Source organism: Lacerta agilis, chromosome 8 (genome assembly GCF_009819535.1).
Source record: "Lacerta agilis isolate rLacAgi1 chromosome 8, rLacAgi1.pri, whole genome shotgun sequence".
Taxonomy (NCBI): domain Eukaryota; kingdom Metazoa; phylum Chordata; class Lepidosauria; order Squamata; family Lacertidae; genus Lacerta; species Lacerta agilis.
In genome coordinates this window covers 18,321,008-18,343,620 of record NC_046319.1, presented here as the reverse complement: position 1 = coordinate 18,343,620, position 22,613 = coordinate 18,321,008, and the positions used below count along the sequence as shown (strand labels likewise).

At 43.5% G+C, this 22,613-nt stretch overlaps 1 protein-coding gene across 1 annotated transcript in view; it reads left to right on the top strand.

Moving 5' to 3' along the window:
- MORN1 (MORN repeat containing 1) overlaps nucleotides 1-22,183 on the top strand; it is a 66,698-nt gene extending 44,515 nt beyond the window's left edge. The window contains exons 11-12 of the mRNA XM_033156958.1: nucleotides 20,814-20,932; nucleotides 21,881-22,183. Of these exons, the coding sequence (XP_033012849.1) occupies nucleotides 20,814-20,932; nucleotides 21,881-22,183 (422 nt within the window). The remainder of the gene's footprint in view (nucleotides 1-20,813; nucleotides 20,933-21,880) is intronic.
- The last annotated feature ends 430 nt before the right edge of the window (nucleotides 22,184-22,613 follow it).

Below are 22,613 nucleotides of genomic sequence, written 5' to 3'. Positions count from 1 at the left end.
TGCCAGCTTTGTTTTCGTCATACTGAATTCAGTTGGCTTTTGCTTCCCCCCGCTACCAAAATAATGTTTATAAGAGCCCTTATTTAACACCTGACCCCCACTATTAAATTACCAGAAGATTTGGGTTATTAAATAAACGTGCCCTCTCTTGGTTTGATTCTCCCCTCCAGCGTGTTTTGTTAGGAACGTTTCAGATCATGGATTAAAATGTATTTTCTTTGTGGGGAGAAGTACTGAAGCAGAGAGATTTGGGGTGTGTAGGACAGTGGGGGATACTCTGCTCTGATACATGTGAATGTCACTTTGTGGGATTGCTTTCTAGATTCGGAGGTGGTTTAAAAGGGACTTTGCACCTTGGGTTTAATAGATCCAGGTGCAGCAAAAGCTTTTCCTTGGAGACCCCGAAGCTCCCCAAAATCACTCTTTGAGTGGACTCTTAGAAGCTGTTTTTTATGGGCTCTTCTACAGAATGAAATGTGCCTCCTGTCCAGGTAGGAGAAGGGGTGTCTGCAGGTTTTTTTTTCCAGGGTGGGGGGTACAATACTGCAAATAAACAAATAAACATACGTACGTACATAACTGAAATGTGGGAGCAAGGAAGTTTCTCACAAAACAAATGAGAAGAACAGTGCCAGCACACTTTACCTCTTATATCTACAAATTATAGAAACTTTTAAAAATGGAAGCTGGGAATCTGGGGTTATGGTTCATGCGGTGGGGGAAGGGAAACTTGAGCGCCTCCTTGCCTTCTGCCCCATGGATGCCCATGGTAAGAACAATGAAGGGCTGTTTCTTCAGGGCTTTTAAACAGTGATCATCAACTTTGGATCCCCCATATGTTGTTGGACTACAACTCCCATCATCCCTGGCTAAATTAGCTGGGGAGTACCTTAAACTTGGTGCCCTTGGGTAAGATGCTCTCAGTGGACGTATGAAGCCTGTTGGTCCATCCAGCTTGATATTATATACATTTATTTATTAATTAAAATATTTATATATTGCTATATCATAAAATATATCAAAAGTTTAAAAACCCCATACAATATAAGCATAAAAAGTTAAACACAAAGATCGGCAAACCATTGTGAGGGATGTACTCTTAATTTCCTGCATAGGTTTGGTGGAATAGAGAAGTTTTCACAGGCATTTAAAAGTTGGCCCAGAAGGCACCTATTGAATCTTCATTCTCTTGCACTCTGCCACCACTCCTTCCCTATACTGCCTTCATTTGCCTTGACTTGTTGCTAATATCACCTCCTGCAGAACCCCAGGAAAAGGGAGATAGAGAAGGCTGGAAGCAGCTGGCCCTTATCAGACTGCTTGGCCTATATCATTACAAAAGATACATCTCCAAGGCCCCTTTAGGGAGCAACAAGGCCATGGGTGCTGTTCTCTGAGATTTTGGAGAGATTGGGTCACTTGGGTTCATTTGTAACCAGGGCGTGTATGTGTGTTCCAACTCAGCCTTCACTTCAGGGTGCATGTGGGATAAGCTGGATACTGGAAGGATGGAACTGATGGTCAGACCACTATACTGTATCATAAAATTGGGGCTTACGCCACCAGCCTCCCCCCTCCCTGCTCCATATGGATGCTGTGGATGCTTGAGCGCAAACGAAACCTACCATTCATCTATTTGGATTTCAATTTCTTCCTCTATTAGCTTGTAAGCTCTGGCAGTAGTAGATTATTTCTTTCAACCAACTTGATTTGCACTTCAGTTCTTTTTCCAGCAAAGGCTTCGTGGCTCGCTTTTGAGCAAAACGTTGGCACAATCTCAGAACACCTCAGGAATAACTTCTGCTGATGGGTAAATTATGAGGTCCTTGAGGCTTTCGTTCTCCCTGTTCTTTTAGTATGGTGGTAATAACACAGTAATGGAAAGGCATCCAGCCCCATGCACTATTGATGAACTGTCAGCAAAATGGAATTCTGAAAGGTTCTGAGAAACGGCACGGAGCTTTTGCTTTCAGAAATGGATGTGCTCGCCTGTTAGACGTTTCTAGTTTGGTAATGAAATCCAAGGCTGAATTAAAAGCCGCCTTGCTGCCAGAGGGGCCTCCTTGGTAACATTTACCAGTTACCTTGACTAAACTGGTTTTGTCCTGTGTGGTGGATGACCGGTTGTGTCCATCAGGACAGGCAATGCAGAAGGCAGAGAAGCCAACAGTAGATGGAGCCAGAGCTAATGACAGGCAACATAGATAGGCAGAGCCAACCAATTCTAGTTTTGCCCCATCTTCCTCCCTGCTGAGTTCCACAAGGGCAATGCTGAGATTAAGAAAGCTGACAGGCAGGGCCACAACCTAGACTGGATGTAATTAGGAAGGAAGGCAGGTGGTGGGCTGGTTGAGGAGGGCAGACTGAAGTTAGTGCTGCAATGCCCTTTTCACCCTAATAGATCAGCCTTCCCTGATAGCAATGTAGGAAACTGCCTGGTACTGAGTTAGAGCTCAAGTCCACATAGCCCAATATTGTCTGCTCTGACTGGCAGCTGCTCTCCAGGGTCTCAGGCAGAGGTTTCTCATATCACCTGCTCCCTGATTCTTTTAACTGGAGACCCCAGGGCTTGAACCTGAGACCTTATGTCAGGCATGTCCAAAGTCCGTTCCGGGGGCCGGCCGATTTAATCCTAAAATCCTAAGAAAAGCTCAGCAACTTCATCAAATCTGGCCCTCTTTGAAAAGAGTTTGGGTACCCCTGCCTTATGTATACAAAGCATGTGCTCTACCGCTGAGCTATAGGATAGTCTCTTCATATTGGACACTCGGCATGCAGAATCTCTGCTTCTTTCTTGATATAAAATCCTAATTGTGGCAGATTTTCTGCACATTCACCTGTGGATATAAAATCCTTTCATCTGTAAAATGTTTTGGAACGTCGTTTGTCTGGTTACCTCTTAAGAAATCATAACCAAATTTTGTGTGGTGGTTCCAAAGAGCAGGATTTTGTCTACCTTTGGATACAATTGGACACCATTTTGAATCAAGGTGGCAGACAAAACCTTTTAAAACTGCCCTGATTTTAACCACAGATTACAAAATTGCAGTGGTTTTTTGTTTGTTTCTTAGAATTCCCGAGCACGGCTGGGTATGAGGCTGTTAATTCTGAGTAAACTTTAAGCCAGCCATTCCTGGGTTTTTTTTACTTTCATGAGCCTGCAACATATTAGTTGGGTTTTTCTACTGTCATCTGAATATTTTGTTCCCTTCAACTTTTAAATGATAATAAATTTTTGTTTAAAGTGACTCCACCCCATTAACAAATGCACTCCAAGCAACGGTGATGATCTGTTTGTTTTAGTCTTACATAGTACTAGTGGAATGATACACGCATACTGAGGAAGAATATTCCCCTTGCGGTCTTTGTGTTTTATAAAACAATGTGCAACAGTACAGCCCGTTTCCAGGCACTGACAATAGCAACATGATTTTGCTGGCTGTCCAGTTCCTCTTAATCCATCTGTTTTAAAGTTTGGTTTATATCATTGTGTTTTCTGCTGCATCAGCTAAAATACTTCTCATACTTCTGCACCGAAGATGGCTATTTTGTTACATGTCTTAAATTGTGTGGAATTTACGAGACTGAAAAATGAACGGTCAGTGGAAACCAGGGCTCCTAAACATGCTCCCCCCCCCAAAGTTCATGCCAACTTTGGGGTACATTTGGTGGGTGGTTTCAAAGGCAGCAGTTCTTAGAAATACTAAGTCAACAAGGCCATAAGAAATGCCAGAGAGGATCAGACCTGTGAGTCTTAGCTTCTTGGTCTGCTTTCTTTGCAGCCTGCAAAGAAGTGCTGTAAGGCAGCTTTCAAAAAAGGGGGCAGGGAATGGCTGCATTCAAATTCAGGCTTAATAAACCAGAATATGCAGGAGGAATGTAGCCCTTTTCCTCCTGTATCAGTCCTCCTTACATGTGCAAACAAGAAGACAAGCCAGGAAACCACCATAAACCATAGCTTTCCATTACATCTGAACCAGAAAACTAAGCTAGTGGCTCCTAAACAAGTTATAATATGGCTTACAAATCCTTGCTTGTTTGAAAGCCATGAACTATAGTAATGGAAAACCACAGTTAAGGATGGGTGAATCTGTAAATTTCATTTTTCCCCATTTTAAATTCAGTTCTCCACATTTCCACATCAGTTTGGATTCATTAGTTTTCTTAATGTGAAAATTCATCCGCATTTTAGTGGGAATTTCACCTAATAAATACATTTTTGCAAAGCAGTTCCCCTTAACATAATGCCTTTTTTGGCATGTTATTTTCACTAATGTCTGCATATTTGTACACGTTACTTGGCTGGGGAACTGCATTGCCAAATTCGGAAAAGTGCATATTTCCAAGGATGGCTGTATTACAGTTTGTGTTTTGTTTCAGAAAGATGTGAATTAGGTAAGTCCACCTTTAAATGTGAGCCGAATCAAATGTCTCCCTCATCTCTATATGGTTAATTATGGCTTTCTAGTTCTCCGCGCCTCCCTCCACCCCATCACACACCCACAAACGCACCCACCCACCAACTGCACTACCACACATGGCAACAGTAGGATGTTTCTTCCAAGCACAAGGGAGGGCCTCTGTGGGTGCCTGCCTATCTGTCGGCACTATGTTGGCGATCTCTCCTCTCTTGCTCTAACCACTACACTACATCTTGGCCTGCAGAGTTTCAGTTAATAGGATATGTGGCACTGAACGTTGATGTCCAGCAACTCTTGATTTGGCAAGTCCGAGTGAATTCAGGAGTTCTAGTACACAGAGAGCTGCACAGAGGATAAAGCTAGCAGGAAACTAATAAACACAGTGAATAAATGTTCAAAAAATATATACGAATGGCTCTTCCAGGCATTCATGTCTTTTCGGAGGTGAAAATAGCTTGCCCCCGTGCCACTCACTGAATGTGTCAAGTTCCCTTCCTCCTCCCCAATCCTACTTTACCTCCAGGTTTGAAGTAAAGGGGGAAATCCTCTAATGCTGAAACTCCCACAGAGGTTTGGTTCCAAGTGTATTTTATTAAGCAGGGGAAATAGCTGGGGCTTCTCACTTTTTGTTTTTTCTCTTTAAGGTTCTAGCTTTGAATCTCCTACTTTCTAGCAAATGGGTTCTCATGGATGGTACAAAAAAGAAAGTTCAAGTGCTATAAATCATAGGTATCTAAATATTAACCTGCAGCTCTTGGGTCATCTTTCTGGGCCCAACCATGTTCATTTTTGAAGTCAGTTTTAATTCCTCTGTGTTTGCACCCCCCCCCCAGCACACACAGACACAGACTTATTTTCTGCCAATACCCTCTGGCCAACATCAAAGCCCAGTGCACTCTCATTTCCCAGAGTTTTACTTAAGTCCCCAGTGTTAAAATTATAAAATTGCCAATGTACGCTGCCTGAGGATAATCAGAGATTTCTCTGAAGGCTAAGCCTTCAGTTTTGACTACAGGCAAATGTAGAATGTTTGTGGCACCTCAGCCTTTCCTTTTTGTCTTTGGGAACCATGAAAAGCAAATTCCATACAAATCGGCTTATTTCCTGTCATTGCTCATCTGCTCCTGTGAAGACACTCCAAACGTCGCTCATGACACTTCACCAACAATCCTCCTTCCATCTCTCTTCTAGCAATGGGAAATGTTTCTGATTTGAGGCACCTCCAGATGACCTATTTATTGAGCATCCATTGCAATTTGCTTGTGGAAAGCTTACACCCGGGTTAGACTATATCTGGTCTTCACTGAGTACTCCTTCTGATTTTTGTGCAGAGCAGATGTATGACAATAAGCATTCAGCCTATATTCAGTTTGATTTGTTTGTAGGGTATTTATATGTTTTCCTGTTAATCATCTCGTTTATCCCACACTTTTCATTGCATGTCCCTATCAATTCCAACTGCAAGAAGTCAATTTCTTTTTTAAAGTGGATTTGTTGCACCAGGGCGCCAGAGCTCTTTAACCCACTTTAATTGTGCCAGCCTAAATTTACAGTGTGCACTTGAATTCCTTGCTCAAAATAGTGGCAGTCCGAATGCACCATCGAACTTTTCAAAAAATCACTACTTATTCTTCACTACCCACGTAAGTTGTTCACAGTTACTGGGTTAGATCAAAAGATCCTGCTAGCAAAGTTTGTTTTCCACTCACAAAAGGGCTGCTTCCAGCTCCATTGCAGAAGTGTTGTGTGAGGAAAGTGGGGCAGGAAACTGGCAGATGGTATTCAGGGACATAGCTCATTGGTAGAGCACCTGATTTTGCATGCAGAATGACCCAGGTTTAATCCCCAGCACCTCCAGATAAGGCTGGGAATTGTCCCCTGTCTGAAACCCTGGACAGCTGCTGCCTGCCCATGTAGACTGAGCTAGATGGACCAATGATCTGACTCTAAGGCAGTTTCCTAAGTAATCCTAAATCCAGAGGACCTCCTCTATTTGTGCACCTCGTGTAAGGCTATGAAGAAGCTCCCACAAGAGCTTTTTTAAATTTATCACCCACAGAAGTTTATATGTGACAGCCTGGGGGTTTCCAGGTTTTCTTGAGATGCCAGGGATTGAATTTGGGACCTTCAGCATGCAAAGCATGGACTGTACAACTGAGCTGTGGTTCCTCCTCAGACAGAACAAGAGGCAGGTCTGAATGTTAGCTTCCCCAAAGGCATCTGGCTAACTGCTCTTGGAAATCAACACTGAACTCCATGGAGCCTTGCCTTTGATCCCATAGGGATTTTCTTAATCTGGTGTCCTTCTTGCAATATAACCAAAGATTGAACTGACCCTTGGGGACGGCCAGTTGAATAAACCCACTCCTGAACATTCTCGCTCCATTTCCTTGCAAAATGTTTAAAGATGGGGAAGGGTTGCAATATTGAGAAAATCTTTTGTGCTCATGCTTTTCTTTTCTTTTTTTGTGGATTCTAAAACCAGGAGGGTTCCTGTATGAATCACATGAGTGCTCTGTCCTCCTACAGCAGATTAATCTTCTATCATAAAGTAAAGTTGTGCCATATGCTTTTCTCTGTATGTTTCATTTGGCATGTGGAACCGTCCACTTACCCATCATCAGTCCAGCTGCTGCATGTTGCTTTACTCCTTGTACTTTAGGAGGTTTCCCGCCCCTCGTTCTCTCTCTTTTCATATATTTTTTTTTAAAAAAATTAAATATTTGTGTAATCCATCCTGGGAATAGGATGGGCTATAAATCTCTAAGAAACTCCATGCCTAGTACAAATTATCTTCAGGAATGTCTAGAAATACATTTAGCCTACTGGAAAGGATTGTAGGCTTGGAGAACACAGGGTGATTACACAGTACTTGCACTGACGGAAACAAAGCAAAGCAAAATGTGAGTGCTTTGGGACTGTTTTGTGGAAGGAATTCAGACACACCACAGAACTTTAGGTTTTGTGCAATTAAAGTTGATTAAAGTCTTTTGTCACCCTAGCATAACAAATCTCCTTTTTGTAATTTACAAAAAATGCTAGTGGTTGGAGGGTCCAGAAGCAGAGGTGGGCAGAGCAATTAATGTAAACTTTGCCGTTGTAATGTAGGCCAGTTTCTGCAGAAACACACAGCCCTCTCTGCCCTCCATCCGGGCAAGCAGGAAGCATTATCAGAGTTCAAGGACACATTCCAGTCAGGCAAAAACACTCAAGGGAGGTACAAATTAGGGCCTATGAGGGGCAAGGCCTGGTGAGAGTGCCATGGGAAGACAGATGCCTGGGTGGTTGCATTTGGCTCCCAGGCCTGAGGGTCCCTATCACCGAGTTAAACATAGCAGCCCATCAAATAAACCTCCTTAGTATGTTGCCAGTCTGGGACTGCAAAAACAGATGTTGTCAAACAGCCAGCAGGCTGAGTTACTTAGCTAGTAGTCTGCAATCAGCTTGGCAGTTCACAAGTTGTGCAGACCTGCTGTAGAGCTCTGACTACATGGCAGCTGTTTATGCTCCTGCTTGAGTACTCTGGGCCTGATTCAAGCATGTAGATTCATCACTCAGTCGCTCAGGCATGTAGATTCATAGCCGAACCATGATCTCACATGCCTCAAACAGTCATTACTAGCACAAATCTCCCACATCATCTTCTGTCGCCGCTTTTTATTGCAAGCTGTTTGAAAATTGTCATCTTCTTGTGAATCACCCACTATGGACACTGGGTTATATATCCAGTGTTAGCCCTACTCCAAATAGGCCCATTGAAATGAATGGACATAACTAACCTGGGTTGATTAATTTCAGTGGGTCTACTCTGAGTAGGACTTAGTTGGAGACAGCCCATTGGAAATATCCTGGAATGGGTAGAGGACCATGGAAGAGTAATAGAGCATGATACGAGAGAGAGAGAGAGAGAGAGAGAGAGAGAGAGAGAGAGAGAGAGAGAGGTAAGAGCATGAATGCAGGAATAAATTAAAGACAAAAAGTGCCCCAAGCAGCCAAAATCTTTTATTACTGCCCAATGCATTTTGGAAAGAAAAACGTCCTTAAAGGTAAAGATAAAGGAACCCCTGACAATTAAGTCCAGTCGCAAACAACTCTGGGGTTGCGGCGCTCGTCTCGCTTTACAGGTTGAGGGAGCTGGCATTTGTCCTCAGACAGTTTTTCCAGATCATGTGGCCAGCATGACTAAGGCACTTCTGGTGAAACCAGAGCAGTGCACAGAAACGCCGTTTACCTTCATGCCAGAGCAGTACCTATTTATCTACTTGCACTTTGGTGTGCTTTCAAACTGCTAGGTTGGCAGGAGCTGGGGTCAAGCAACGGGAGCTCACCCCGTCGTGGGGATTCGAACCACCGACCTTCTGATCGGCAAGCCCAAGCAGCACAGTGGTTTAACCCACAGCAGAATTTTATTAACAACCTGCAAAAATAAATTATTGCAGCTTCCTCCTTTTGCCAAATGGAACTGCCTCATAGGCTTGGTCTATGAAACCTGTAGTCTTGTATTTGTAGGTAGATACATTTACATTTATAGAAGCTTTTAAAACAAAATTGCCCACTCCCAGCCTCCCCCCCTCTGCAAATGTGCAATGTGTGTGCACGTGCCAAATTGGGTCTTTGACCCAGGTGAAATGAAGCCAAATTTCGCCCCTGCCTTGTGACACTCCCTCCTATGAATCCCATCACATTTGGGGATATTAGGCTGATGTGTCCTTCATTTGCACCTTTGAAGGGTTAACACTTATAAAATTCTTCCTCAATCTCTATCCCCCCCCCCCCCGCGCTTCTGTTTCCTTTCCTTAAGATTTTTCAAGGGTTAAGGAGTTCACCTTCCATCTGTGGTTTACTTGGTCATAATATTTGTTTAAATAAGTACAGGGCAATGCTGGGAAATCTTTGTAGCAGGCAGAGAGGAAGGGAGAAGTCCATGTGTAAGTTTCTATCTGGAAAGCCCAGAAATCTCCATGATCTGGCCCTGCTGCTGCACAGATCTGTCTGAAAGGATTAAGCATGTCGAGGCCTGGAGTGCCTTTTACAATAACGTGGTTGCGCCTACATTTATTTCTCCTTTGTTTGACTATATGTCCAAACAAGCTTGCAAGATTTCCCCTGTCTGCGACCTTTTTATACACTTTGGTAATCTCCTTTTCTCCACTGAAACAAAGCTAAAAAGTGATGATTAATCTGTTTGCTGATTTTGCAATTAAAGGAACAACAACCCAGGAGTAATTCTTTGCTTCACTCTGTTAACAGAGGAATGGGGAATGGCAGAAAGCATGCTGATGATGGTGATAAAAAGTGTGGGATGTGTCTGAAGCACACACACCCCCAACATTACCTCTATTTAATGAAGCATTGTTTTTTGAGACAGACCATGCAAATCACTGCTTTACTTTACATTTTTGAATGGTGCATTAAAAAATATTCATAGTGTAGAGAAAGCGGATAGGGTAAAATGGATCTTCCCATGATACTAGAACTCACGTCAGTCCAGTGAAGCAAAATGTTGGAAGGTTCTGGACAGACAAAAGAAAGTACTTTTTCACATAGCACAGAGTTAAACCATGGAATTTGCTCCTGCAGTATATCTTGATGGCTAACAACCTGTGTGGCTTTAAAACAGGTGGGAGGAACGTTTAGTTCTCCAGTTGTTGCTGAATCACAATGTCCATCATCCCTTTCCATTGGACATGCTTCCCATGGCTGATGTGAGTTCAGCAACATCTGGAGGGCTACAGGCTCCCCACACCTGCTTTAAAAGATGATTGTTTGAATTCAGGGAGGATAAGGCTATCAGTGCCAACTAGGCACAATGGCTATGTTTTATCTTCACTGCTTGAGGCAGTAACCAATTGATGGGAATCACAAGTGGGGAGAGCAGTGTTGCCTTCAGGTTTCCTGTTGTCATCTGCCTGGCAACTTAGAGAACAGCATGCTGAGTTAGCTGTGCCTTTCACCTGATCTATCCAGGGGATATTCTTATATCTTAAGACATCTACTTCCCCTCCCCACTTGAATACAGTCGTACCTCGGGTTACATACTTAATTGGTTCCGGGTTGCTGTCCATAATCCGAAACGTATGTAACCCAAACAACCCATTTTGCGCATGTGTGAAGTGTGCAGACTGCTTCTGCGCATGCGCGGATTGCGCACGGCGGGTTACACTTACGGGTTACGGGAGTATGTAACCCGAAAAGTACGTAACCCAAAGCGTACGTAACCTGGGGTACGACTGTACTTCTGCAACTTATGGTCAATGGGAAGATGGATTTAACTCTGGAAGCTTTCAGCTGCTTTTTTTGGAGCTGGTTTATACTTTGTCGCAAAGCATGACTCCCCACTGCATAGTCATTAAACTTTCTATCCTCTGTTCACCAAGAGAGACCGGCACGCTATTTGCTCCATAGTGATATCTCCCAAAAGAGATGGTGCAGAAAAGGGGAAGCAAATTGATCGGAAAAAGGAGCAAATCCCCTTCTGGGAAAGACTACAACATTTGGGACTTCTTTTAGTTTGGGGAAAGGCTAGTAAAAGGTGGGAGAGCATGGATAGGAATAAGTTTTTCTGCCTCCTAACAACGGAGCCCAGATTGTAAGCACGGTCAGAGAAGAAATTGGGGAAGTTGCAATGCTCACCTCTTCTTCTGGGTGAACATTGCAAGCACCCAGCATTCACACCTGGACCCTAAGAGCTTTTCAAGCATCTCTATGAATCAACCCCAGCTCCCTTAAGAGTGTATTAAATCTGGCCTATAATCTGCTGCAACTTTCAAGAGTGAATTGAGGAACTGATGAACAGCTAATATTTTGGTCCTGAGCTGTCATACGCAGATGAGTACAAGAACTTAAGAAGAGACTGCTGGTTCAGGCCAAAGGCCCATCTAGTCCCGCATCCTGTTCTCACTGTGGCCTGTGGGAAGCCCACCAACAGGATTTTTGTATCCAATGTTAATCCTACCCAGAGTAGACACACTGAAGTTAATGGACTGTTGATTTCAATTGGGGTGTGTGTGTGTGTGTGTGTGTGTATTTACTGTGGTCCATAGACCCACAAAACAGTTTCCAAACTAGATACAGTTAAACAACCAAACAGCAGGCGAAAGAGACCTAGGTAGTCATTTTGTTATGTCTAGAGCATGACGGTCTTTGTTTCTTGCGACCTCCGAAAGAAACTTTGCCACGGTCATTGTAATATCATTTGACCTATCCTCCAGAAGGTATTTAATATGGGAGGCTTCAGGTTTCCCCGGCAAATTTGCTAGTAAGGTTTTGATCAGTTGATCCCTTGCTTGCTCATACTGCCCACAATGCAGTAGGATGTGGTTCATGCAATCAACGTCCTGAGAACATAAACAAAGCCTATTCTGATAGGGGATGCCTCTCAATCTACCATTTAGAACTTCCAATAGAAATACATTTAATCTAGCTTTGGTAAATAAACGCTGATAGGTGGGTACGGACAAATTCCTAAGATATGAGGCTAACTAAAAGTCGTGCCCGTATTGGATTCCAGCTGCAATCGGGCCACAGATTACATTGGATCTGGATCGGTCTACTCTGAGTTGGACTTAGTTGGCTACAATTCAGAGTCTTAAAGGATCCCAATGGTCATTTAGACTAATCCACTTCTACAGCATCCCTAGTGGCCATCCAACCTTTGCCTAAAAACCTGTAATAAAGGAAAGTCTGCCATCTTCCAAGGCAGTCTGTTCCATTCTGACTAGCTCATACTGCCAGGGAGTTATTTCTAATGTTTCATCTAAATCCTCCCCACCCTCTCTTGTAATTTGAATCTTTGGTTCAGGTCCTACCTTCTGGATATGTTGAATAATATTGGATGTATGGTGTGTACAGCATTGGAAGAATCTCAGCTCAATAGTTCTGAGTATACAGGACTTAACTGTTTTGTGGGTTTTTGTTTTTTTAAATAGCTTTCCCTGCTCCTTTTTCTTTCCCCCTTCTCTTCCCTCCCAACCTCCTGCCTGGCAGAAACTCTCCAATTGGTTGCTCTGCATTTCCTTTCAAATGGGAAAGAAGAAGAAAAACATCTCTCTCGCATCTGGAACCATGCCAGATACTCTAAACCCTATTTTGGTTAAATTACAGTACCCAGATTTTTAGTAACAAAACGCATTGATTTTATATTCAAAAAGATTTTTATATTTAGTCTGTTAACCTTTTGTAATTCCCACCCACTGCTTTTAAACTGCAGAATGTGGTTTTTTTTTAATGCTAATTGTTGTCAGTAGGGTATCAGCCACAGCCCCTTAGCAATTTAAACTCATTGAATTGTAATGCAGGTGCTGATAATTGGAGGACTGCTATTGTTTTCCTGGCAATGGGGAATATGTTTCAAACAATTCCTTGCAAATTGGATTTGAGACCATGAAAAAAACAACATAGTTTAAAGATAACTTTAGCTTCCAATTTAGAAAGTGCAGGGGGGTAGGGACAGGGAGCAGCTGCACAAGCTAGTGTGGTCCTCTGATTCTGAGGCTTTGTCTCTCTTGTTCAGGCTGACCACACCAAATGGGTAGCCAATATGGTACCCTCCAGATGACTCGTCAGGCTGCTGGCTGGGGCTGATGAGAGTCGTAGTCCAATAACATCTGGAGGGCACTGTGTTGGCTGTCTCTTTGTTAAGCCCATTAATGTGTGTGGGAGACAAAAGAAGTCTTTTGAAAAAGGATTCCCCCCCACTTTACAGGGGCTATGCTTAGAAGCTTCGTTACATTGAGCAAAATCAGCTAGCTCGGTCACGTCTACACATAATGGCAGTGGCTCTCCTGGATTGCAGGCAAGGAGGTCTCTTCCAGCCTTTACCAGGAGATGCCAAGGATTTAAACTGGGACCTTTTGCATACATATCAGATGGTCTAACTGCCAACTGTTGTGCTTCTGTTAGGACTTTGGGTTATCTCCAGCTATGTCCCACTCCAAGCAGAGCCATTAACATTAATGAACCTAAGTTAGTCATGCCCATTAATTTCAGTGGGTCTACACTTAGTAGGACTAACATTGGATACCATCCACAGGGTCGCAGAAAGCTGCCTTATATTGTGCCAGATCTCTCTGATATTGTAGATCCATCTTGACTTCCGGCGAGGACGCCATCGCGGGCGGTCGTGGGTCGCTTCGGCAGCGAAGCGACTCAGGCCGACCCGGGGGTTGGAGCCCCGCTACCGCTAAGCGGGGCTCCGGTAAGCCGCGGGTTGAGCGTCCCGCGGCTTGGGCCCTCCGGCGAGCCCACGATAGCTCCGAACCCTTCCCTCGCTCCCCCTGTAAAGGGGGAGTGGGGGTGAAGGGACTACGGAGCTGGGCTGAGGAGGAATGCCCCAACCGGGCCGGTGAAGCGGCGGCCGCCGCTCGCGGTGAGCGATATCGTTCTACCTGGTAAAGAAAGGCAGAGGAAGCCCGTTGGCCGTGAGTACTCTAACAGTGGATTGATTTTGATATTGGCTCTCCGGGAGAAATGAGGAAAAGGAAGCCCGTTTTGACTCCCTTTGGAGAAAGAGAAAGTAACTGTAGCGATGGCGACTGCTGCTACAATGGAGGATACAAATGTTTCAAAATACAGGCAAGATCGGTCAGACCCCTTTAAGGGATCAAAGTTGGTGGAAATATTTCTTTTTAAAAAGGATGGAATATAATCTTTTCGCCCTAACTCCAGGGAAAATGGCTGCGGAGATTTGTGTTAGAAATGGAAAAATACTGTGATTAAGATGGCAAATATTGTAATCTGATACCCTGTGCCCATTTCTACCATGTTGGGCTTTGTTTTCAAGTTGGCTTTGGACTCTGGTCTCACGCATGAACAAAGGACTATTATTTTGAAATTGGAACTGCTGAACCAGAAACTAACTTTGCTGAACCAGGATATGGCAAGACAGTTATATCCCACAGAACAGACTATTGCGAACATGGCTAATTTGGAAGAGTCCTTTGACAGGGAGCTAAAGGGGATTATTGAAGTACAAAATACATTGTTTTTGCAACTCCGAAGAGATGGAACGTCCTGTTGGAGTGAGAGTCCCAGGACCAGGAGACAATTTATATCCAATTTCTGGGGTGAGGGCCCAGGAATGATGGGGAAAAGACCTTTCTGTTTACAAGCAAAAGAGGAATGGAACTTCGAAGCGGAGATGCTGGAAAATGAGGATCGGTGTACCCTGATGCCCCCTGCAAAGACTGTAATAGACTGTGTCTGGATTTGTGGATTTACAGGAAAAGAGGACATTCTGGAATTTGGTCGAGATATAAGTTGGAGGAGCATCTGGGGGGAAGTCCCGAGATGGCGTAAGAAAATGGTCAGAAAAGGGATAGGGTGAAATATATTGAGGATAAAAATTAGGATGGTTTATTATGGTACCCTGAAGTCGGTGTGTTAAGATTTTAAGCTTTTGAACTAGAGAAGAGATATTTGATTCTTTGTGTTATTAGCAGCAGTCTAAGTGAAAGAAGATATTTGATATGATATGACACAAGAAGTAATATGTTATGTTATAAAGTTGTATTAATTATTGTGAAGTAATATTTGGAATTGATTTGATATAAAATAAGAAGTGATGGATTATTAAGGAGTAAAAATAAGACTATAAGAAGTTGGATTAGTTTAGATTTATTAATGACTTAATTTCAGTGATGAGAAGTTACCAAAGTAAATTTGATTTGGAACCAAAGGAGAGGAAAACGGGGGAAGTCGCTAAGTAGTGACGTGAACAAGAAAAGTTTTTTTTTTGTGAAACAAGAATAAGAATTGTTGGTGTATTTTGTTTTGTTGTGTTTCGATGGTGGGGTTTGTGTTTGATGTGTTGTGTAGGTGTATGTGTTATATTGTTCTTTGTATTGAAAAACCAATAAATTCTTTATATATATAAAAAAGATATTGTAGATCCATCTTGCTGAGTATTGTCTATGCCAGGCATGTCCAACTGGTTGATCGCGATCTACCAGTCGATCGTGGGGCGTCCCTGGTCAATCCTGGTTGATCACATGATCCTGATCGATGCCGCCCCCCCAGTCTCGCAGTCTCTTGAGAGTTGGACATGCCTGGTCTACACTGGCTAGCAGTGGCTGTCCAAGATTTCAGGAAAGGAATATTCCTAGCCCTCCTAGACCTTTTGTATGCAAAAGCAGGTGCTGTCCCACTGAGCTGTAAGAAAAGCCAAATCTCTGCACTTAGCCTCCCCACACTGAGATGCTCGCTTTCTGTGGGCAGGGGGCATTTTTTTGTGGCAGAACAGTGAGTAATTTTTATGACAAGCAGACCTGCAACCTGAAGTAGTGAAGTCCAGGCAAAGCTTCACCACTCAGTTCTACTGGTTGTATAAACTTGCACTGGCACCTGTAGCAGTTTCCCCCTTCTTTTACCGTTCTTGGTTTTCATATGTTAGATAAGATCCACACAGACCAAACATTATGAGGATGGAATGGTAACTTTGGCCCCCTTCATTTCCTTGCTTTCATCAAATAAAGTTACACCCTTGCTTTGACGTACCATTGAGGTTTCTTTTGTGTGTTAATTGACGTTGGCTTTGTAAGACTCGGTGGAATGTAATTTTATAGGGAGATGTTTGATTGAAATCTCAGGCTTCGTTGTTTTGTGCTTTTTCAGCCAATGCTCAAAAGCCAACTATTTGTTGAATCTTTTGCCTGTGTTTTACATTAAGGGAAGGCTGGGGTTTCCTATTGGAAACATGAAGTGTACTTTCTTTATGGAAAACCTAACAATTTGACTTTGGTTCATTTGTAATATAGCTGTAGCTCAGTGGCAAAACATCTGCCTGGCATGCAGAAAGCCCCAGGTTCATTCCCCAGCATCTCTTGGCAGGACTGGGATTGTCCCTTGCCTGAAATCATGGAGAGCTGCTGCCAGTCAGTGTAGACAGTACTGAGCTAGATGGCTCAGTGGTCTGGCTCAGTATATGGCAGTTTTCTATGACAGAACATTGTACTGCACCCTGACATCCAACAATGAGAGCTTCCTTCATGGTTTCCAGCCAGCCATAACCTCCTCCAGGCAGGATAACCAATTCTATCTACCACCACCTTCAGTTTATATTGGTATTTTTTCCAACCAACCTGAAACATTTTGTGCTTGTGAAGCATGTTCATGCTGCATGGAGCTGTGAGGGGAGGGGGCTGCCTGTTTCAATATTTTTTAAAGGAAGATTTTTGTATGTCTGCAAACTTCAGGGTTTTCGTGACCATACTGATATTAGTAGCAGCAAGCAGCAGCATTAATAAACCGCCTTTCATTTTAAGTAGAGATATATTTTTTCTAGTTTCTCTAGAGAGAACGTTAGGCCCTTCAAGAAATTGGAGGGCAGATTTTGACACAGCACTAGAAATTTTGAGTGGGCTCATTTTGTTTTCCAACTGGTAGGCACAGGACCGCTCAAGTTCAGTTTTAGAGGGGGGAAGTAGGGCCTGCAACAAAAGGTTGCAGTTGGCGTGTTCTGGCTCTGAGTTCCAGGCAGCCATGCTGTATTCTGGGATACTCTTTTCTATTCCCTTTCTCCCCTAATTTTCTGTCCCTCCCGCCTCACATTTCTCAGTGGTTCTGTTGTGGCTCTACCCCTGCCAACTCTTAGCATCTTAGCTCACTACAGTGGTACCTCGGTTGTCAAACGTAATCCGTTCTGGAAGACCGTTCAATTTCCAAAATGTTTGACAACCAAGGAGCAAAGGAGTCAATAAAGTCAATGGAGAAAAAAGAAAAAAAACGCATTTGACTTCCAAAGCCCATTTGAAAATGGAAGCAATTACTTCTGGGTTTTTGGAGTTCGGGTTCCGAAACGTTGGGCTTCCAAGACGCTCAAAAACCGAGGTACCGCTGTATTAGAAGGAGTGGTTATGATGATGATTTAATAACAAGGATATCATAACTGAAAAGACCTGCCATGAGCTTCACTGACATGCAAAACACTTCAGTGAACCATGAGTTGCACCCATGGTTCTTTTGTAACATGGGCCCCGTGGATGGGTTATGCCTTGCAGGAAATACTAGACTCCTAAGGCAACCTTCCCCAACATGGTGCCACCAAAGGAGGTTGGTGACGGCTGCTCCATAGCTTTTGGTTGTGGTTTAAGTCTATGCTTCTCACTCCTTTCCCCACCTTCCTCATTAGTTAACTGGCATTTATTGGTAATTGAATCAAGCATTAAAGGCTAATGCGCTGTGTCTGGTCACCTTTAAATAAGACACAACTGCCGCTCCCAAGGACCAGTCACCCTATCTCACCCCCTCACACCCTTTTTAAGGAAGAAAGTATTACAACATTCAGACCAGCCCATCAACAGCCAATAATTCTTTATGCTCCATTATTAGAAGGTGTGCATACCGTTTAACAATAATGACTCTAACGCCCAAAGTCATAGATGTTTATAGCTATTTCTCCTTTCACGCCATCCCCTTTTCCTCTCTTCCTCCTCCTAGTTTTATGCCCTACACAGGTGATTAGCATGTTGTAATTGAGTTGGTTATAAAGAAAAAGATAATTAATTGACATTTCACTCCCAGAGAGGTCAAACTGCCCCATCTTCTGCAGTCATTATGAGACTAGTCATTCTGCTCCTGCTTCCTCCACTCCATTCCACCACCCCCACAAGGTGACGGATTGACCTTTATCTTGCTGATCAAGACATAATTGTTGTAATAAAAATAGACACAGAGGGTGGATTTCAGAAGTGGCACTCCTGAGATGGGAGTCTCCAATTAAACTGGGTTTTATTGTGAGCTGCGGGCAGCTGTCAGACAGGAGGCAGGAGCTGGGAAGAGAGAGTTACGTGAAGGATGCAGATCTGACACAGTGCAACCAGGGAGGCATTGTTTCTCAGGCAGAGTCCCAGTCTAGACTTTGATACCCTTCCTGTCTGAGAGGATCCAATGTCTAGCCTGCACAGCTGAGCCTAGTTCAGAACCTGAGAGTACGTCACTGCCCAGGGAGAGGCTCCAGTCTACAGCTCTGGTTGCAACCTGCTCACAGAGCCAAGAGTTCCTAGTTCCAACCCTGGTGGCTCTTTGCATACAGCACATGAAAACAGATCCAAGAGTGGACAATCACTACAGGGCAGGATTAGGGAGGCAAGAAAGCAGTGGTTTATATTCTGACCTGACTTCATCACAACCAGCGCTGTTTCTGTTCTGTTGAAGTTCAGTTTCCACCAAATACTATGCTACTCATCTCCTTGTCTGCTATTTAACATTATTTACGTAACTTACAAATTCAATGTAATTAATGATGCAATTATTTCCACACCGTTCATTTCAATGCCAAGGAAGCACAATTTAAAGGGGGGGGGGAGTCAACTACATATTGTTTGCAGACTAAAAACAACAACAATTGATCGGTATTCACTGGATTTATTTCCATTCCAGACATGAGACCGAATGAGCAAACCCCAGCAATTTCCACTTCCATTTCTATGTTCATCAGAATTCTCAGACAATCCCAGGCAGGATGAAGTTGAGGGTTTTGGTAGCAACCCAGAGAGAAACTGAACTTGTTGCTCTGACTAATAGGGAAGGCAGAAGGACCTGAGGGTTTATATTGGACAGTAGCATATGATTGGCCTTTGGAGGCATGTAGCAGATTCTGGGATATTAATGCAAAATTTCCCAGCTTTCATTCCCAGTGGCAGAAGGGATCTGATTCAAAAGGCCACTGAGCCTGCATAACACTTGCCACCTGTGCCAGCATACAGCCATCCTCTTAAGCCAGCTCATGTACTAGTGGTGGACCTTGGGGTCTCAAATTTCAGCAGTGCCCAGTGCAATACCAAAATCCAGCACCCTCACCTCCCATGTTCCAATCAAAATCATAGTTGCACCACCCCCAAGGCTTGGCACACAGTGCAACCAAACTGGTTGCACTCCCCTAAATCCGCCTCTGTGTGTACACAAATCAGTTCCCTGGGTGACGTCTTGTTGATGCTGGCAGAACATTACTCTTTGTCTTGTCCATTCTCTCACTTCATTGACCGAAAGAAAGGTTGCTTTTCCTGCACTAAACACCCAGCACAGTGAAATTTCACATTGTTAAGTGCTGCGCAACTTTCCATGGTGTCTCCACCTGATCATTTAAAAAGTTCGCCTTTCCACTTTTGCAAGGACGTTCTTTTAACACCTCTCTCTTCATTAGCTTTCGCTGTACTAGCAGTATTTATGTTCTGAGCAGTGAATGGGAACCATATTGCTTACAGCATAATTTCCAATTTCTTAATGCACTAATAGTTTTCAATAAAGATTTTGCAGCTGCTAACTCCTGATTTGCCTTGTCTAATGGTGGTGCGATATGCTTTTAAAGAAAGTATCAAATTAATACTGTGAAGTTGGGGGAGGGTAGGAAATCAAGGTTACCCAGGTGTGGCATAGTGTCAGGGTTCAGACCTTTCCAACCCCAAAGGGCCAGGAAATTAGAGCTGTTAAGGGACACAACCTTCACAGACGCATTATTTAGGCAGTATTGATAATGATGTAACAAGCATGGGAAGCTGTGGTCCTTCTAGGTGTTGCTGAACTACAACTTCCAGCAGCTCCAACAAGCACAGCCAATGTCCAAGGATTATGGGAGCTGCAGCTCAGCAACATCTGGAGAGCCACAGTTTCCTCACACCTGTGATAAAGTATCCTATGTTGCTGGAAGTTCCAGCTTCACTCTCTCTTGGAGCTGGGTGACTGTTTAGTGGCACTGTGGTGAACCTAGGTCCCATATATGTTTGTTCACTAGAATGGGTTCATGGAGTGTATACAATTGAAGCTATCATGCAGCAACTGAAGCTACCATCCCACATTACAAGTACCCAACTGGCAGCCAGTACCACCCAAATATAACATGATTTCCATGTCAGCCTGAACCCAAATGTGAACGTTTCTGGGTCGCTTGGAAGGACCATGCAAAAACTCCATTGCTACAGGTACACTCTTTATGCAGAGGCCGGAATGCATCACCATGCCCATGAGAAACATGAGTGTTGATACATATATAGGGCTTCAATTTCATCCGTATCTACCTTGCAAGATAGTTGCTAAGAAAACTGTTGGTGGGGAGAAGAGTACCAGGCATGGTGCCTTTTGCTCTTTGGGGGAAGTGAGAGATGTCAATGTACTGAATTTTATAAATACTGTTGGAGATATTGCTAGAGTAAATCACAGCTGCTGAGAGCTTAGGTACAACATGCTAATTTTCCATTCCACTATTATATTCAAGGTGACTTTTATAAAGGGACCCAAAGCTTGCAGTAGAGAGCCACAAGCATTTATTGTGTCTTGTTTCATTTACCTTCCCCTGCAACAGACTTAATATTATTTATTTAAGTTTTGATCACTCATTAAACACCACAGGAAAATAGATAGATGCTTCCCTTGACTATACATTGTTCTTTGTTTATATAGAAAATGAAAGTGGCTGTTTCCAAAGAGTTGAGCATGGCCGTGCCATTTTCAGTAGCATCACCCTTGCACCTCTTCCTGGAGATCCTCGACCTGCTGTGCAGTCAGATGAGCCAAATGAAGTAAGGAAAGCCAGCTACACTTGTGGACAGTTCACATCCACATCTCATTCCCATTTCATTATCTGGCAGTAGCCCAGATTGGAAGCTCCTCCTCCCTAAACACCCAGAAGGAAGAATGTCTTACCCAGAAGTGGTTTGCTGAGCAGGGCAAAAAAAACTGCTACCCTAACTTCCTGGCAGGAAGGTCACCATTGCTTATCAGGAGGGGTGAAGCAGTTATTGTGCCAGATTGGTTTTGCTGGTGTGTTTGCATTGCAGTGACCTCCCCACCAGCTCCCCTACCTTCAAGTAAGCTACAGTGACTCACCTCCCAGGAAGCTAGAGTATTGGCTCCATGAAACCTGCCTCAAAGAGTGCACAGCCGGTTCCAGTGATGGCACCTGCAGCCCCACCCCCTTCAAAACATTCTGGTGTGGTTCTTCATACAATGCAGAGTTCTCACTGTTTGTGCCGATACTCTAGGTGACTGTGTGAAATTAAAATGACTACTAGGCCCAGCATCCTGGTGTTTCTCCAAATGCTTCTCGGACCCCTGCCTGTTGCCGCTGCCCCCCAAATAAGCCAAAAAAGGAGGGGACCCACAAAAGAGCTCTCACCCCGTGGCCCCTCAAAATTGAAGCCAACCTCACCAGATGCATACATTAGCCATAGCAATAAAATAAAATACAGTATACTGAGGATAGGGCTAAATGCTTAGCTATACAAAAGACGTTCTAGAGGTTTACATCAGTACAAATGGGGTTCAGTATCTTATAGCATGTACAATCCCATATGCTTGCCCTAAGAAGACATGTTCTGTGGAGCCAGCATAGTGCGTGGGTAGATGGCTGAACTTGGAAACATGAGTTCAGAACCCTGGTTAGTCATAAAGCTCACTGGGTGATCTTGAACCAGATCTTGATCTCTCGCAAATTTAGAATTTATTATCTAAACCTCTTACTCATGCAGAAAGGGAGCAAAAAGGCAAGTGTCAAGACCATTGCAGAGAAAATGACTGCTTCCCAGGAGACGCTTCGAGATAGCAGGTATGTTCCCATCTCCCACTTCTCAGAGGGATGCTTTTTCATTCATGTCTGTCATCCTGCTTTCTCAACAAACTATATCAAACTGCCTTTTGTATTTCAAGTAACATTTTCTGAACATCAAAAGATTGAAACTAAGGTGTCATCTAGCCTAGTGGTGAGTGAGCTGCACTCCCAACCTACTGTCTTAAAAAAACAAAAACCCTATGGCCTCATTGCTGTGTTTTGAATTTTTGAAGCAAGAATGTGTACTCAAGATCTCATCATCATTAAGTCAGAACTAATCACTAATTTGTGTTGTTTCTTAAACACATAAGAAGTCCTTTGCTGAGCCAAAATTAACTTAGTCTGGGATTCTTTTCAGTAATTCCAACAACCACTAGGTGGTCCACTAGAAATTGGCCAATAGGATCACTCTGATTCACCATCTCCCTTCTGTCCATCAATTCCCTGCCCCTGCCCCTGCCCCTGCCCCTGCCCCTGCCCTACACCATAAGTATTCATTTATTTCTAAACCTCCTTAGATGCCTTTCCAGTTACCGTATATGGTGCTCAGTGCAACTTTCAGGGTAATGCATTAATTGCCTTATAGACAGAATGACTCCCTCTTCATGTGCAACTTTCAGGGTAAAGCATTAATTGCCGTATAGACTGAAGGA